This window comes from Cervus canadensis, chromosome 6, assembly GCF_019320065.1.
Source record: "Cervus canadensis isolate Bull #8, Minnesota chromosome 6, ASM1932006v1, whole genome shotgun sequence".
Taxonomy (NCBI): domain Eukaryota; kingdom Metazoa; phylum Chordata; class Mammalia; order Artiodactyla; family Cervidae; genus Cervus; species Cervus canadensis.
Window position 1 is genome coordinate 62,346,441 of NC_057391.1, and position 17,283 is coordinate 62,363,723.

At 37.9% G+C, this 17,283-nt stretch overlaps 1 protein-coding gene across 2 annotated transcripts; it reads right to left on the bottom strand.

Moving 5' to 3' along the window:
* Window positions 1-1,213: 1,213 nt before the first annotated feature.
* On the bottom strand, window positions 1,214-14,875 carry GMFB (glia maturation factor beta). Of its 2 annotated transcripts, none has more exons than XM_043472138.1 (7): window positions 14,781-14,875; window positions 9,778-9,874; window positions 8,287-8,336; window positions 7,561-7,610; window positions 6,781-6,863; window positions 5,720-5,793; window positions 1,214-4,943 (listed from the first exon to the last, which is right to left on the bottom strand). In XM_043472138.1, exons 1-7 carry the CDS (start codon window positions 14,781-14,783, stop codon window positions 4,872-4,874), a joined length of 429 nt encoding a protein of 142 aa, XP_043328073.1. In that variant the 5' UTR covers window positions 14,784-14,875; the 3' UTR covers window positions 1,214-4,871. The 2 variants fall into 2 exon arrangements, with proteins under 2 accessions (XP_043328073.1, XP_043328072.1); XM_043472137.1 differs by having other exon boundaries at window positions 6,781-6,866; window positions 14,781-14,844.
* Between the last annotated feature and the right edge of the window lie 2,408 nt (window positions 14,876-17,283).

Here is a 17,283-nt window from a genome sequence, read left to right on the forward strand (position 1 = left end):
ACATGAGTCTGAGTAAACTCCAGGGGTTGGAGATGGACAGGGAGGCCTAGCATGCTGCAGCCTATGGGGTCTCAAAGAGTCAGATATGACTGAGCGAGTGAACTGAACTGTCCATTACCCGCTGCAGGAATGGGTCAAAATACTGCAGGACTTAATTCCATAGTAACAGAATCTATAGTAAATCCGACAGGTAATAGTGACTAAAAGCCACACACACACAGCCTTCTTCCTGTTTTTCTGGGCACTACAAGGTGACTTTTGGATGCAACCAAGACATTCTTTTTCTTTCTTGTAATTGGGGAAAAAAGGTTACCTCAGCAGAGAACTTTCAGGATAAGAGAACTGTGAAAACCCCCTGAAGCTCCATGATAAGATCTTTAACTGGCTTTTCCATCTAGTTAAAAATGTACTGCACAAGGAGAGACTATCCACTCAGGGTGTGCCCTCATGCAAATGAGAGTGGGCTCTCATTGTGAGGGTAAGCGACTAGAAATGCTTTTTGCTGCTGAAAACTGAAAAGGACAAAAAGACAATGAAGGTGAAAAAATGTAGGAGCTGGCTGGCTGAGCAGCTGAATGACAAATTTGAGAAACAAGGAAGACACTTCCTCACTCTGGCCAATTGTCCTTGTGAGATTCTTGAGTATAGGAAGGCCTAAACAACTCCTTTCACAACTGTGAACAAATGTGACTCCACTATAATACATAGTCATCACAAGAGGTATATGGTCAAGTCTAAACACCATGTAAGTAGTGTTGATTTGTATTCATTCACTAGATACCCATGAAACACAAACTACGGACATTAGTCTATAATATAGGCAGGATGGCTCTTTAATGGATGTGTAATAAATAGTGATACACTATATTCAATAAAATTTCTATTTAATTTTATTTCTTACAAAATATACAGCCCCTCTAACTTAGTTTTCCCTTTGAAAGCAAGGGGTCATCATTTGAAACAATGCCCTCTGCCCCTACAAACTAACCATTTTAGTATGAGACCAAGTTTTAGAAATGCTTATAATCTCATTATATTTTCCCTCCCCGCATCCTACTTTTGCCTAGTGATCTGCTTATTCTGCCTCTCAGTTTTTTCAGATAAAGTAAACAACTGAATTTGTGTGGTTCACACGGATGCCACAATTGAGCCAGTTAGGCAACAGCAACTCTAAAAGAGAAAAAAGGAGAGTAAAAAAATGAAAAGCTAGTAGTCCTTTCATGTTAACATTTTATTTAAACCAGTACAAGCACCATGCTTAACAGAAGACTGTCCAAAATAAACATGCAATATGAACTCGCACAGACTGAAACCACAGTTTCAGAAGTTGTGCCAGCTGTTGATTTTGTTAAATGATGACAGGAAAACTGTTAAAATTCACAAGACTAAACCATTCATGTTTCAAGCCTCCTGAATGAGATTACATTGGACCATCTAAATCAGTGGGCACTACCCTGGCATGTTAGTGATCTCAAACAATATTCAAGTAATTACACATGTATGAACTATACTCCAAAAAGATAACACAGTTTCTATCACAACCTTAATGTAGTTGTTTTAAAATATCATAGGAAGATGATCACTGATTTGAAATGTCGAGCGGCCTAAGAGGAAACAAATTTTTCAAGAATATTCAACTTGGGACCACTGGTGTTAAGTGGCCTGAGAGATTTTTACATTCTTCCAGAAATACAAAATAAGATTTGTCCAGAAATGTTTGAGACACTTCTTCACATAAGTTGTAAAGGCTCAAATTCTGTAGATTCCAGTATTATCAGTCTATTGAACAAACAGGGAAAGCAACCGTATTAAGAATATTTGAATTGATAGATTACAAGTCACTCTCTATTTCCACCAAATATCAGCATTTAAACTCTTATGAAAGTATCTTTTCATCACCAGTCCACATTATGGATTAATGACACTGCTCATGTTTTAAAGTAGTCCAAACATATTTTAAGTACACCTTCCTTACTATCTATATGGATGGGGAACAAGGACAGCCAAATTTAATTTGGCAATACACTCCTTTAACTGGAAAAAATTTTAAGTGTCAGACCAGGATACAGTTTATGGCTACATTTGACTCCTTAAAATAGGAGACAAAAAGGGAGAGAAAAGTGCTGACAGACATTTTGTTACAAAGATCATTTAGTAATGACAATACAAAATTTAGCAACACCCTCTCAAACAAGAGTATGTTTAACCACACTAGGTATTTAGTAAACTTTTTAGAAATAGACAATTTGAACATTTATTTTAGAAGTCAATTAAACAAAAACAGTCAAATAACTTCTTCCCTAATATAACTGCTTCAATACCAGAACAAAGTGAACACTATTCAAAACTCTTGACATTTTGGAATTTCAGCATAGAGTAACCTGAGAACAGTTTTCTTCATATGTCATTTATGTTGCCACAAAACCATACTAAAAACATGCTGTGATTACTAGTCGGTTCTACTCTGACAACATCAGATGCTATGCAGAACTTATGCAAGTCCAACAATTTCAAAACTAATTCTGACTTAGAAGATCATGAAGGAGGTTCCCAGGAAAAAAGCTGCTGCCAAAAAGGAAAGATTAAGACTTAAGGCTGAATGGGAATGGTTGTACCAGAAGTGGAATGTGAAAACTGGAATTATGAAATCTGGAGTTACTAACTGAGAGAAGGCAGAAAAAGAGATTATATAGGAAATATACTTTAAAAAAAAGAACAATGCAAAAATTTGGTTAGATGAAAGGAAAATTTATATAAAAGTCAGAGAATACGCTAGGGTAAAGGATCTATAACTGTCCCTATAGGACCAAGGAGGTAAAAAAATGTTCTACTGATCCCCTAACCTCGTCTATTGTCTTGCAAAAATACATATTGATATCAATAAGGAGTCAGACAAGCTCAAAAAAGCATAGTTTATCACAGTTCCCCTGTTAGAGAACAGGGGAACCAAGAGTTCTATGTATGGAGGTCAATATTATCTGACATTATAGAGGACTTTCCAATTAAATTAAAAAAAAAAACACTTAAAACATGCAAGACAAAAGGAGGAACCTCACTACAAAAACACATTCTTGCAGCCCTAGATTCTCTTATTGCTCTGAACCAGATGAAACAAAATCTCATTTCCTTCATTCAAAAACATTAGAAAAAGTCTCCATTCACTTGGATTACATTTGCATTTATGCAGAATTATAAGCATTTTTCTCCAGTATCAAAATAGCTGTTTAAAGAATTCTTAAACTTCCTGGGTGAAGCTCTCTCTCTCTCTGGAAATTGGAATTAAGAACCCTTCCCATTCAGTAACCAAAGCAAATACCTTTCCAGCACTTCCTCATCTCCAACTAACTTCCTATTACTTCCTGTTTTTAGATTAGTGAAGCCAAACAGTGTTGCAAATAGAAGATTCCATATTATGAAAATTCAAACTATCTTTACCTCTTTATTAAAGTTGGCACAGAAACCTCAAAAAAATGCAAAGCACATACGATGGGAGATACATCAAAATTTAAAAAAAAAAAATGCCTTTGCTAGCTTTGAAATGATTAAGATATTCTTAATATAAGAATTAATTCACCAAATTTGGGTGGTCTTTAGATCCTCAAGACTTTTTGTCAAATTAATGTCAAAAGAATTTTAGTTACTTCTATGTTTTTAAAGTACACTATATATCAGAATCCTTGCTTTAAAAATGCCAAGGATACCATCATCTAACAAGACAGGTGTCCAGTTTAGAATAGCTTCTGACATTTAGGATATAAGATGAGATTTCTATCAATGCATTAATGTTATTAACTATGGCCAAGGTTTAAGATAAGCAATTTTTTCCTATGGCACAAAACTAATCACAAATATGTCCCAAACTATAACTTTCAACTGCCATATATTCACCAATGCAAGTAGACAGTTGGAATTTCTAAAATATCAAGTTGGTTTTACTACAAATTTCAGATACACATATTAGAAAATTGTTTTACTTGGACCCTTTACAAAAGTATTAATTTCACCAAATCTGGAATACTGGCAGTGTGAAGTCTTCAACTAACTTTAAAGCTAAGAAATCAAAGGCACAGTATTAACACATGTAAAATAACTAGTATTCACAGGACAACATTAAGAGGTTCTTTATAAATAAAGTGTTACTAACCTAGATTTAAGATTATCTATAAATGACATAACTAAAAATGAAGCCCTTGATTAGTTACAATCCATCAATTTCTAAGACTAAAATGCTATTTTCCATTGAGAAAGCCTATTAGTCATAACTTCATTATAAAATCTAACTTCCAGACCTTAAAAATGAGCAACTGATGAAAAGTTTCTGGACTTGATTAAAAAGATATAGAAAACTAAAGAAGGCATGGAATTGATGGAAAAACTATTTGTAGTGCAGATTATACTACAGTAAATTCATGGCTCAAAATTCGGTCACTTAAGTCTTTTATCCCAAATTGATTTCAAAGATTTGACAAGTGATAATATGCTATTTTCATATATAAACTGCTAATATCCAGTATTTGTCAAAAGGAGGCAACTGTTGTCTATCACAATCTAATAACCACTTTCCAATGGTGTCTGTAAATAGTAACAAATTCTGAACTGTAAGTTATAGAAATTAGTCACAAGAGTGCAAAAAGTCCCTGGAGAGAAGTAGTCTACCTAACAATTACAAATATAAGGAAACACTTTACAAAGTTTCATTACTATGAAGATGATTTCCTCTTTGTTCAAACTTTGAACAAATGAGAATTTTTCTTTACTGCAGATAACAAACTGTAAGTAACAGTGCATTTTTAGGCATAAATAAGTATTTATGTCTGGTTCCAGTATGGTCAGGTTAATACATAAATACTTTAGAAACACAGAAGTTCACGTTAGTGGAAAAATCCAAGTTTCTCACGTAACCATTCTTCAGTTAGGTCTTCGGTATTTCTTATTTCAAATACCTTAAGAAAAAAAATCAAATAGGTTGCATATTTGAGTATTAAACACCAAATTCTCCTTCCTTTCAGTCAACATGGCTTAATCTGTGTAAATTAGATATACCTTTACTTTTTCTTAAATGCTAGGGACTCAGTTACCAAAGTTTAGCAGTCAAGATGGCATAATATCAAAACTCTCTTAAAAGCACAAATCTATAAATGTTCTAAAAGAGTAGTTTTGTAAATAGTACCCACTAAAAGAGAGACCCAAGGGTACACAACTAAAATCAATCCAGTTAGGAACTGGAACGGTAAAAATTCTCAAAAGATTGAACAGTTTTCTAAAGTGGCCTACATTTTGAATGTGAGTTCTTGTAATCAATGTGTAATTTTCATTCAAAAAACACGTGCTCAGTCATGTCCAACTCTTTGCGACCCTCTGAAATATAGTCCGCCAGACACTTGTCCATGGAATTTTCCAGGCAAGAATGCTGGAGTGGGTTGTCATTTCCTCCTCCAGGGGATCCTCCTGACCCAGGGATCAAACCCATGTCTCCTGCAATTCCTGCATTGATAGGTGGATTCTCTACCACTGAGCCACCTGGGAAGCCCTCAAAAGTCACACTTTTGGTTAAATACTCATATCATTCTATTTCCAACTAGTAAAAAAACTCTAGTTTACTGCTCTGTTCTAAATAACTTTCACCAACATAAAGAAATACTGAAGTCTTCAGATTACTTAGGTATTGTTCCATTTACAAAAATACTGTCTCAACAAGTTAGTCAAATATAACTACTACCTTGGTAAGTTCAGCTGTTTGGACTAGCTTATTCTTACTCCCAGCATACATCATCTGTTGTTCAGGCTTACATCCTGGAAGAGAGAGATCAGAGTAGAAATCAGACTTAAATTTTTAAACAGTGATGAGTTTTCATTATTTATTTGATAAAAAAGACACATTTAGGATTATCTATGCTATCGAGTTTACAAAAGCTCCTGTCTAAACATGTAAGGGCTTGAGGGTGTTATACTGCATACCATCTGCACAAAGAGAAATAGCTGTATTACTTATGAACAAGGCTTCAGGTCAGCAAAAATAAATGAGGCTAGATCTATACAGATCTTGACTTTCAGAGCCTTGTGAATACTTCAAAATTTTTCACCACTACCTTAATTTTGACTGATCAGTTTTACAGATACCTAAGATATGTAAGTTTTGGGATGTTGAGGGGTCAGTGGGGTGAAGAGATTGGCTCTGAAAAAAATTTACAGTCTGCTTACATATTAAAAGACCCTTCGGTATATTTTAAGTGCTACATATATGATACAAATAATAAAGATCAAGGAGTTCAGAGAGCAGAAAGTTTATCGTGGGCTTGAATGGTAGTGGCAGAGGGAGTTCTGGTGATAATGGATACTTTAAACACCAAGAAACCATATTAATATCCAATGGAAGTTACTCTGAGACTCTTCTCAAGATTACGGACATATCACTGACAACTACTATTTTAAGGATAAATACCAACTATACATCATAATCATACACAAAGTTTACACACTTAAAAATAAAATTAAAATACAGAAGAAAATGTACTTTTGATATTTTAAAATATCATTTCAAATTCATTAAACATACATATACGATTTGACCTAACAACTACACTTCTAGGAATTTATCCTAAAAAAAGCAAGTTTTTATAGTAACTTCTTTTTAGGGATGCATTCCCATGTGCATGTGTGTGCACACACACAATTAATTCAACATTTTCCATCCTTAAAACAAGCATAAAATTCATCTAGGGTAAAAATGGTTTAATTTGATCAGAACCAGATATGCACTATTTAAAGAAATTCACTTACCGACAGGACTGGAGAAAATAAAGCACAGAGGGTATGAAACTCTTCCATCATCATGTTGATACTTATAACTATACACAATGAAGGTTTTTCTCAAGTTAAAGAAACTGAAATTGTTGCTCTATTTTAGACAAGTACTTATCAACAGAGTTCCGAAGGACAACACACACCAGCCAAGCTAGTAGTGGCAAATTTCTATCCTATTCATTTAGGTCACACTTTCATAATTCATTATCGTGCCACAAAATTATAAATGGGCCCCAAAGACAAATCATACCATTATACACTCTCACAAATAAATTTATTAAAAGTATAGACTTAATGTGGACTTTTTCTCAATTTTTATTATATGTAACAATAAAAGGAATTTAAATAAACAATATCCATCAACTTTTTCGCCCTTTTCCAGTATGTACATACATTTTAATTTGTTCGTGACCATGGTGTAGGGCTTCCCAAGTAGCACCAGTGGTAACAAACCCACCTGCCAATGCAGGAGACATGAGATATGGGTTCAATCCCTGGGTTGGGAAGATCCCCTGGAGGAGGGCATGGCAACCCACTCCAGTATTCTTGCCTGGAGAATCCCATGGACAAAGGAGCCTGGTGGGGCATGGTCTATGGGGTTGCAAAGAGTCAAACATGACAGAAGCAACTTAGCATGTATGGTGTAGAAGAAAATTTTGTAAAAAATGTACCTTAAAAGCTGAACAAATGAACTTCATAAATAAAACTGTGACCAGTAAAAATAAACATCTTTTTAAAGCACTAAGAAAAGGATATCGAGGTTGTCGCTCAGGTAGTTCATCTTTAAGTTCATCTGGTGAAATGCCCTAGCACCAAAAAGAAAACAACTTTTAACCATTTTCTTATCCATAGATTCTTAAGAGATATACGGGGACCCATTCTACCAATAGGTGTAAATTCATAACTTGATACCACATCATAACATTTTATCTTACTAAATTGTACATAAGCTGAGGTTATTAAAACCTCAATCCAATGAAAGCCCACCCCAACCCACTCAGCTTAGCTCTGTTAATTAACAAAACATGGGGCTGAGAGGCAGCATAGTCTATGCTCATGTTCCAACTGTCAGGAAATACTGAGTGAGATAAGCCAACCCCTCAGAGCAACAACCATATCTGATTCAGGGGGAAAAAGTTAATTTCTTTTCACTCTAAATTGGTTACTTAACTTGACAATCTAAATACTTGGGCTATAGGGTTTTAGTTTGTAATTACTGGCCAACCAACTTAGAAGCTAGTTTTTACCAGACATATAGCCCTAACTTCTACTGCTTATTACCTGGATTTCATTAATGCTTTATTGAAGGTGATTATATTAGCAAGACAATCCACTACATAATAATTAACATGTGCTTTTCATAAATAATGAACATGTACAATGGTTTAGAACTAACTTTAGAAGTACATGTAACTAATGTTACATCTTTTGGGTGATAATAATTACTTAACTATAAATCTATATTTAGCTGTTCAAACAAACCTCAAGCTCTTCATCCAGCACCACCAGGCGTTTATCTTTATCAATTTTCACTAAAATAAAAATACAGTATGAGTAAACTGTGATTCTAACATGACCTTGATCTACCCAACCCACAGATTCCAAGCTCTTTTATTGGTATTCAAAATTAAAACATGAAGAAACACAAGCATACAACTCATTTGCAGTTTTAGTTTATGGTCTGTTAGTTAGCTTTGCTTTTCAAGCAGTCAGCATTTAAAAGCTTTTACCCATAATTCCCAGCACCTAATTTGCTTATTTAGAACTTTATGTCAACTCCTTACATTTACTGTGTATATGAAGAATTTTTGCAACTCAGACGCAACCTCTTGGATGATTAGAAAAGGTGTGAAAAGGTCACTGTGACGGAGACTGGTTTATTGAACCTGGTTAGAACTACAAGCGAAAAAAGGACAAGGGTCAGGACAGAACAATCACCAGGTTCCCAGCTTCTCAAGAGTCAGGATTTCATGGTGCAGGATGAGTATTCCGAGAAAGGGAATTACCAAAGAGCAGTGATATCTCTATTCAAATACATGTAACATAATCTGAAGCCAAACTGAAATATATTTAGATAACCTATGCCTCTATTCTTTTCTATTACCCTGAAAGTTACCCATTTTTGATTCTGCACTAATTTCATAGTAAATCCTGTGAAACACGATATGATCTCAAATAGCTTTACTCTTTGTGGTAAAATGGCACTGATACACTCTGTCACTTCTAAGAACTGTATGCCTGCGTTGTAGTATTTGTTTGTAAAAGAATCATAATTCAACAAGCTGTCACCGCCTCACTAATTCACATCTTCAGATGTATCTCTGTTAGTATATACAGTTTTACATTCTCACCCCCTCATTCTTCCTTTATCTTGCTAAATCACTACCCACATATTAAATATTACCTAAGAATACAAAAGAAATCTACATAACATCACATACAGTTCACACTGGAAGAGGCAATATGCAAATCACTCTTTCCATTATCAAAAGTCAGTGACACTTAAAAGTATTCTCCGTGAAACTAGAATTCAAGTCTAGAAATGAAGTAAGACCTCAGATCACTTTGAACACAATGCTGAATTTTATCACTTTAGGTGTGGGCAAAGGTTTCTGCTTCAGGATGAATGGCCAGGCTGTTTTCATCCCCAGGTAAGTTAAAGGATGGAATTGGATGGGACACTACAAATGACCAAGTGCCCAAGAAGACGATCATCTTCTCCAGAGCTGTGCAGGAGGTGAGGGGGAGGTGAGACACTGCCTCTGTTCTCTGACACTAACTCTTACTTACTTTTTAAAGTGACCTCACAGGTTTGGGGGTGAGGGGCTGGGAGGTGGGGGACAGGGTTGGGAATTAAAACAGAAGGAGACAAATTACTTTCTAAAGTAATTTCAGGTTATTGGATGCAGCTATAGGATAAAAGGATAAAACCAAACTAAGACCATGGAATGGAGACAATCGTGTTTAGCTTACTTATAATAGCAGCATTGTTCGTTTCTTTGCGAAAACGAAACTTTCTCAGCTTTTCAACTAAATCTTCAGCAACATCACAAACCACCAAAGACTCACTCTAGAAAAGAAAAAAAATCATGTTATCAAATGCCATGACTCCAATATGTATGTATACCTTAAAGCTACAAAACCTAATACCTTTAAGAAGGCATATGGACATCTATAAATGTCATAATTATGTATTAACATGAAACACATGAACACTTAAAGAACTTTTAAATCTACCAAGCCTTGCATTCGCATTATTAAATTATTCACATTTGTTCATCTTATATGTAGAGTATACTTTAACTTTCTCTTTGGCTACTAAATATCTCAAAGAACTAGATATACACTAATGTGCAATTTCATCAGAACTGGAGAGGAAGGGAAGAATATAGGAAGTCAAGGATCATGGCTGTTAGGAAGTATAATATTTTTCACTATTCAGGAAGAACAGGAAAATCATCTTATTGCACTTAAGATTTAATAAGGCTTTAGTTCATTTTTGAGTCCAGCACAACTATGAAAAACTAAAAATAAGCAAAAGAATGGAAAATAAACTATAAGCGTAAAGACCAACTACTATTTTATGTCTTAAATGACTATGTGAATCAAAAAAACAGGAGCTATTAAGAAATATGAAAGCAAAAGCAGATGAAACAAATATAAAAACTCAAAGAACATTTTATAAATTATGAAAAAATATTAAGAGACTCTTCTCCAAAAATCTGACAAGGAAATTATCAAAAGCACTCTTCAGTTGGCATTAGGGTCAGGTGGTACAAGTGAATTATTGATTGCAAGCAGGAAGATGGAAATCTGTTTCTTTAATGTATAAAAGTTCAAATATATAGAAAATTAGAGAAATTCTGTGAAATCTTATGCACTTAACACTCAGTTTCAACATTATCAACACATAGCTAATCTTATCTCATCCAAAAGCCTCAATACTGCTCCCATGGACCATCACACAGCCAAGGTCAATAATCATTTTAACTACAGATATTTTAATACACAGTAATAAAATGATAGTATGTGCCATTGAAAACACAGACAATAATAATCAGTTCAGTTCAGTCACTCTGTCGTGTCCAACTCTTTGCGATCCCATGGACTGCAGCACGCCAGGCTTCAATGTCCATCACCAACTCCCGGAGTTTACTTAAACTCATGTCCATTGAGTCGGTGATGCCATCCAACCATCTCATCCTCTGTCGTCCCCTTCTCCTCCCACCTTCAACCTTTCCCTGCATCAGGGTCTTTTCAAATGAGTCAGTTCTTCGCATCAGGTGGCCAAAATATTGGAGTTTCATCTGTGAGAGTGCTGCACTCAATATGCCAGCAAATTTGGAAAACTCAGCAGTGGCCACAGGACTGGAAAAGGTCAGTTTTCATTTTAATCCCTAAGAAAGGCAATCCCAAAGAATGCTCAAACTACCGCACAATTGCATTCATCTTACACAGTAGCAAAGTAATGCTCAAAATTCTCCAACCCAGGCTTCAACAGGACATGAACCGTGAAGTTACAGATGTTCAAGCTGTATTTAGAAAAGGCAGAGGAACCAGAGATCAAATTGCCAACATCCGCTGGATCATCGAAAAAGCAAGAGAGTTCCAGAAAAACATCTATTTCTGCTTTATTGACTATGCCAAAGCCTTTGACTGTGTGGATCACAACAAACTGTGGGAAATTCTTTTTTTTTTTTTTTTGTGGGAAATTCTTAGAGACAATAATAATATGTCACCTAAAAATAATAATTCTGGTCTCAATTATTCACATAGAGTTCAAAGTTCAAATTTTCCTCATTTTTTTTCTTCTGTTTTTTTAACAGTGAGTTTGATTGAGTCAGGTTCCAAACAAGGTCCACATTCTTTGGTTTCTTCACATATGGGGTTTCCCCCCCAATTCTTCAGAAAATTAAAAGTTTTGAGACCAATGCCATATACAAGTGTCTCATTACAGTCCAAAAGAATTAAGGATTCAAATTTTAAGTTAAAATTAAATAAAAGTCTGCTTTTTCACCCTGTGTTGGGTAAGAGCGAGCATATGTTACAACATTAAATGGCTATCAATTTTAAGTTGTCCTTTAAATTCATAACACTGGTAATATATAAGCTGTGATATACCACAGAATGTGCTATTTATAGTTAGAAAACACACCCCACCAATACATATTTTCCAATAAATTAGGCTCTTGCAGTAGTCACTTATGTCCATCCTTTTACTTCTCTTTAGAGAAAGAAATGCTAAGTCATACGAGGTTCCTATAGTATTCAAGCCTAGTCTATTTTTTCCTGTCTTTCAAGAAAGACACACAAATCAGAAAACTAGAACTTTCAATCTCTTGTCAGCCAAAACCAAACGCAGAGCCCATTAGTAGAAACTAATAAATACTTTAGATTTTTGTAGGCAAAGAACAATTCGTTACGACTCTTATCTTAAGGTTCTGATACCCAGAGCTGCTTGTGCAATTCTGACACCTTAGGGATAGCAAACCAAGTGAAAAATATGCTGTGGTTGAATCTATAAAGCTTTTTTCCCATTTTCACTCCTCCCAATACCACAAGGCCAAAAATTCCTTCCTACAAGAAAAAGAACTGCAACTCAGCCAACTCTAACAGTTTCCAGTTAATAGATGCATTTAAAAATACCCTGAAAGCAACACTATACGGTAAATATTAACACACAAAGTGGGAAGCTTGAACTCAAGTAGTCATTTACTGGATAATCCACACAATGAACATTTAATGAATGTCAGGATGTGCTAATTGTTAGAGACATAATGATATAAAATAAATAGATTAAAACTATGGACCTGACCTAAAAGAGCTTATAAAGTCTATTAGAGAACAAGTCTACATCAAAATCATCAGGCAAAAAAACACACACTTGTTTGTATAACAACTAGGAAAAGAGGAAAGAGAGAAACTCGATGCTATGAGAACTTAATGACTAGTCGAAACAGCATGGTTCCAGGAAGCCTGCCTGAAAAAGGCATCTAAAGGACCAAAATTGCCTATACAAAGATCCTTTGATTCAAGTGAGCACAGCACATGTAAGATAACCAAAGGCCAGCGTGATTCATGCACAGAGAATGAGCTCTAACACATACAAGAGGAGGTTGGCAGGTGTTGGACTACACAGGGTGCAGTGGGTCATGTTAAGTATTTTGGTTTCTATACGAGCAAAGGGAAGCCACCAAAGTGTTTTAAGCAGGGAAAAGAATCAGAATTGCATGCAGGAAATAGGTAGAGAGGTTGAAGAGAGCAACACTAGTTATCTGGCAAGGCTAATCCAGGGGAGAAGTGAAACACAGCTTAGACATGTTGATGAAAATAAAGAGAAGTAGGTGAATTTCTGCTAATACTTGTTAACATGTATTAAACACTGTAAGAAAACACTGTGCTATGTCCTTTACATAGATCCTCAAAACAATCCCATTAGATGGGTATTATATATCCCCAATGTGCAAGAAACTAGGACTTGGAGAGGTTAAATATCTTCCTCAGAGTTATGCAACTAGGGGAGCCAGGATTCTAGCCAGACAGCCTGACTCTTATCTAGCCCACTCTCTGAACCACCACAAAGGACCTGGTGACAGACTGAATACTAGGCGAGATAGATTAGTAAAAAAGGTGACTCCTATGCTTCTTGCTTGTGTGAAACACTTAAATGGTGCTATCTTTCACTGAGTTAAGGAACACTAGGTTTGAGCGCAAGAGATGCGTTCTATTTTGGATAAATCGAGGGGGCTTTGAGACACTCAAGTGAGTAAAAGCTTCCTAGGAGATGCTAACTAGTACGATAAACAAATCTGGGCTGGATCTCAGGAGCAAGGTCTGCAGTACAAATTCCAAAGTCATCTACATACAGGTAGGTGGTAACTGAAGCTATGAGTGTAGGTAAGAAAGGAAGGACAAAAAGTACAGAATAGAAAATGAAGCATTAGGATGGAGCCCAGGACTCCTACTTGTGATGTACAGGGAAGGAGGACTGCATGGGATACAGATAGACCCACAACAGGAGAAGTACTCCAGTTCTGTATCCAAGACATCCAAGGGAAGAGAATGCTTCAAAGAGAGCGTGTCAACACCCAGAATGCAGCTGAAAGATCAGAAAAGATGAGAACTGAAGAGAAAAGTCTCTTAGCTTTAGTGACCATGACAATATCTATTCGACGGAAGTGGGTTGAGCAATAAGTGGGAGGTCAGAGAGGACGACAGTGGGATTTTTGTGTTTTGCTTCTAATGAAAGAAAAGCATATTTTAGAACCCGATGGGAAAGATCCAGGAGATCCTCGTTGGGCAATTGATTTAATTATCCACTATTTTTGAGCGTGGAGTCAAACCAAAGCCCCCAGACCACGCAAGACCAAGCTTTTGACAGTCACTGAAAGGTCAAGCGCCAAAGAACTGGGTCAAAAGATTTCCAAGCAAGGATAAGCAGAAATCCACAGAGCCAGGCCGGGAGAAAGAGGAGACAGAGACTAAGGCGAGGCTGAGAGAATGGAATCAGAATTCGAACCCTCCCCACAAAGGCGGCCAGGCGGAAGGGCTCGGCGCCCACCGACCCCTGAGGCCTGGCCCGGGCCCGGGCCCTGACAGAGAAGCCAGCGTTTGGGGGAGCCCTCTGTTGGGCCGGACCCCTGGCCCCTCCGATTTTTCATCGTAGAGGCTGTGACTCTCCATCCAGAAGGACTCTGTGAGCATGACCCATCCCTCCTGGCCGCACCCTAGTCACCGAGCCCGGTGGGCGGATAAACCGCGGGCCCGGCAGGATGCTGCTGCTCTTGGGCGAGGCGGCAGCGGCGGCGGGCAGAAGACAAGGCTCCGACTGTGGGTACCCGCCAGCAGCCCGGCCGGAAGCGGCCGCCGACCCACCCCGGGCGATGCCCGCCGATGCCGGCTCTGGCAAACAGGAAAGTCCGGCGGGGCTGACCCGGCCCTTCGGCCAGCCCCCGCCCTCCCCAGGGGCAACTCACCATTTTCCTTCCGGCCGGCAGTAGCCTTTCGCCGTCCCTCGGGCCCCTTTAAGAATGGCACTGCAGCCGCCTCCCTTCCTGCCCGGCACTTGGCAGAACCGCCCCCACTGAACGACGCAGCAACGGCAGGCCGTCACGTGACGGGGGACGGCGGGCGGCGCGGCTCAAAATTAATTCAGAACGCGAGCGCCCGCCTCCTCCCAACCCTTTAGAGAGGAGGATGTCCTGTCGGATCCGGAGTGAACGGCGATGCCAAAATGCACTCTTAAGATTTAAGCCAGTTTTTGCTTCCTTTTAACATTCCTCAAGTTCTGAGTGCAGTTTCCTGGTGACATGATTAAGTCCACGATCTCAGTGATAAATATGAGTGTTATCCCAGCCTACCTTACAAATTACACACCTAGGTACACCTGCCTTCCCTCCCACCCTCTTTGGAATCTTGTTTTCCCCCCGCCCCAACCACTTTCCGGCACTTGGTTAACACATTTGTTTCCTCAGTGGAGTTTATTTATTGAAGTATGATTGAATGATGATTTATGTCTGGATGAGTGCTCTCGTAGTCGTTGCCTAATCGCTCACTAAGAGTTAGTTTCTGTAGGAAGTACTGACTTACTCAGTTCAGTTCAGTCGCTCAGTCGTGTCCAACTCTTTGCGACCTCATGGTCTGCAGCACGCCAGGCTTTCCTGTCCATCAACTCCCGGAGCTTGCTCAAACTTATGCCCAGACAGCCGGTGATGCCATCCAACCATCTCATTCTCTGTCGTCCCCTTCTCCTCCTGCCTGCAATCTTTCCCGGCATCAGAGTCTTTTCCAGTGAGTGGCCCTTTGCATCAGGTGGCCAAAGTATTGGAGATTCAGCTTCAGCATCAGTCCTTCCAATGAATATTCAGGACTGATTTCCTTTAGGATGGACTGGCTGGATCTCCTTGCAGTCCAAGGGACTCTCAAGAGTCTTCCCCAACACCACAGTTCAAAAGCATCAATTTTTTGGTGCTCAGCTTTCTTTATAGTCCAACTCTCATATCCAAACATGACTACTGGAAAAACCATAGCTTTGTGTATACTGACTTTTGTTGGTAGATTAATGTCTCTGCTTTTTAATATGCTGTCTAGATTGATCATAACTTTTCTTCCAAGGAGCAAGCATCTTTTAATTTCATAGCTTCAGTCACCGTCTGCAGTGATTTTGGAGCCCAAAAAAATAAATTCTGTCACTGTTCCATTGTTTCCCCATCTATTTGCCATGAAGTGATGGGACAGGATGCCATGATCTTAGTTTTCTGAATGTTGAGTTTTAAGCCAACTTTTTCACCCTCCTCTTTCACTTTCATCAAGAGGCTCTTTAGTTCTTCTTCGCTTTCTGCCATAAGGGTGGTGTCTTCTGCATATCTGAGGTTATTGATATTTCTCTCTGCCATCTTGATTGACTGACTTATTGGAGCTAATTTATTTTTGAATGTGGTGGGAAAGTAGTTTGGAAGAAGTAAGGATTGAACTCAGAATTCATACAGGTATCTTCAATGAAAGAAGCTGCCTGAGGCAAATCTCATGGTATTTACAGCTTATTCCCCAACTGCTAGCATGGTGCCCTGTCCATAATAGATGCTCAATTCACATTTGTCGAATGAGAGAAGCAAAGAGAAAGAAAATTCCAGAACATACCCCCACTGCCATCCTTCTTCATTAGTGTTAGACTGAATTAATATAATTTTTAAAATTTGTTTTTAATGTTAAGTTTAATGACTTGTTAGCATGTTAATAAATAACATTAAATTAGAGTTCAAAATATGTAAACTAATACAATACCTATGTTTTCTCATAAATTAGAAAGCTAGAAGGATTTGTGATTGTTATTGTTGTTCAGTCGCTAAATCATGTCCAACTCTTTGCAGTCCATGGACTGCAGCACACCAGGCTCCTCTGTCCTTCACTATCTCCCAGAGATTGCTCAAATTCATCTTCACTGAGTCAGTGATACTGTCTAACCATCTCATCTTCTGCCGCCCCCTTCTTTTGCCTTCAATCTTTCCCAGCATCAGGATATTTTCCATTGAGTCAGCTCTTCTCATCAGGTGGACAAAATACTGGAGCTTTAGCATCAGTCCTTCCAATGAATATTCAGGGTTGATTTCCTTTAAGATTGACTGGTTTGGTTTCCTTGTAGTCCAAAGGGCTCTTGAGCGTCTTCTCCAGCACCACAATTCACAAGCGTCTATTCTTCGGTGTTCAGCCTTACTTTATGGTCCAAATCTCACATTCCTACATGATTACTGGAAAAACCATAGCTTTGAATATACAGACCTTTCTCAGCAAAGTGATGTCTCTGGTTTTGGATATGCTGTCTAGGTTTGTCACAGCTTTTCTTCCAAGGAGCAAGCATCTTTTAATTTCATAGCTGTAGTCACTGTCCGCAGTGATTTTGGAGCCCTAAGAAATAAAATCTATCACTGCTTCCACTTTTTCCCCTTCTATTTGCCATGGTTTCCCTGGTGGCTCAGACAG

Excerpts from the sequence above, each read along its gene's own strand:
- GMFB (XM_043472137.1), bottom strand. Across the intron at positions 8,337-9,777 it reads GAACAATGCTGCTATTATAA|TGAAAATTGATAAAGATAAA; the intron begins GTAAGCTAAACA and ends TTTTTATTTTAG. Across the intron at positions 4,944-5,719 it reads AAACAGCTGAACTTACCAAG|GTATTTGAAATAAGAAATAC; the intron begins GTAGTAGTTATA and ends TTTTTTCTTAAG.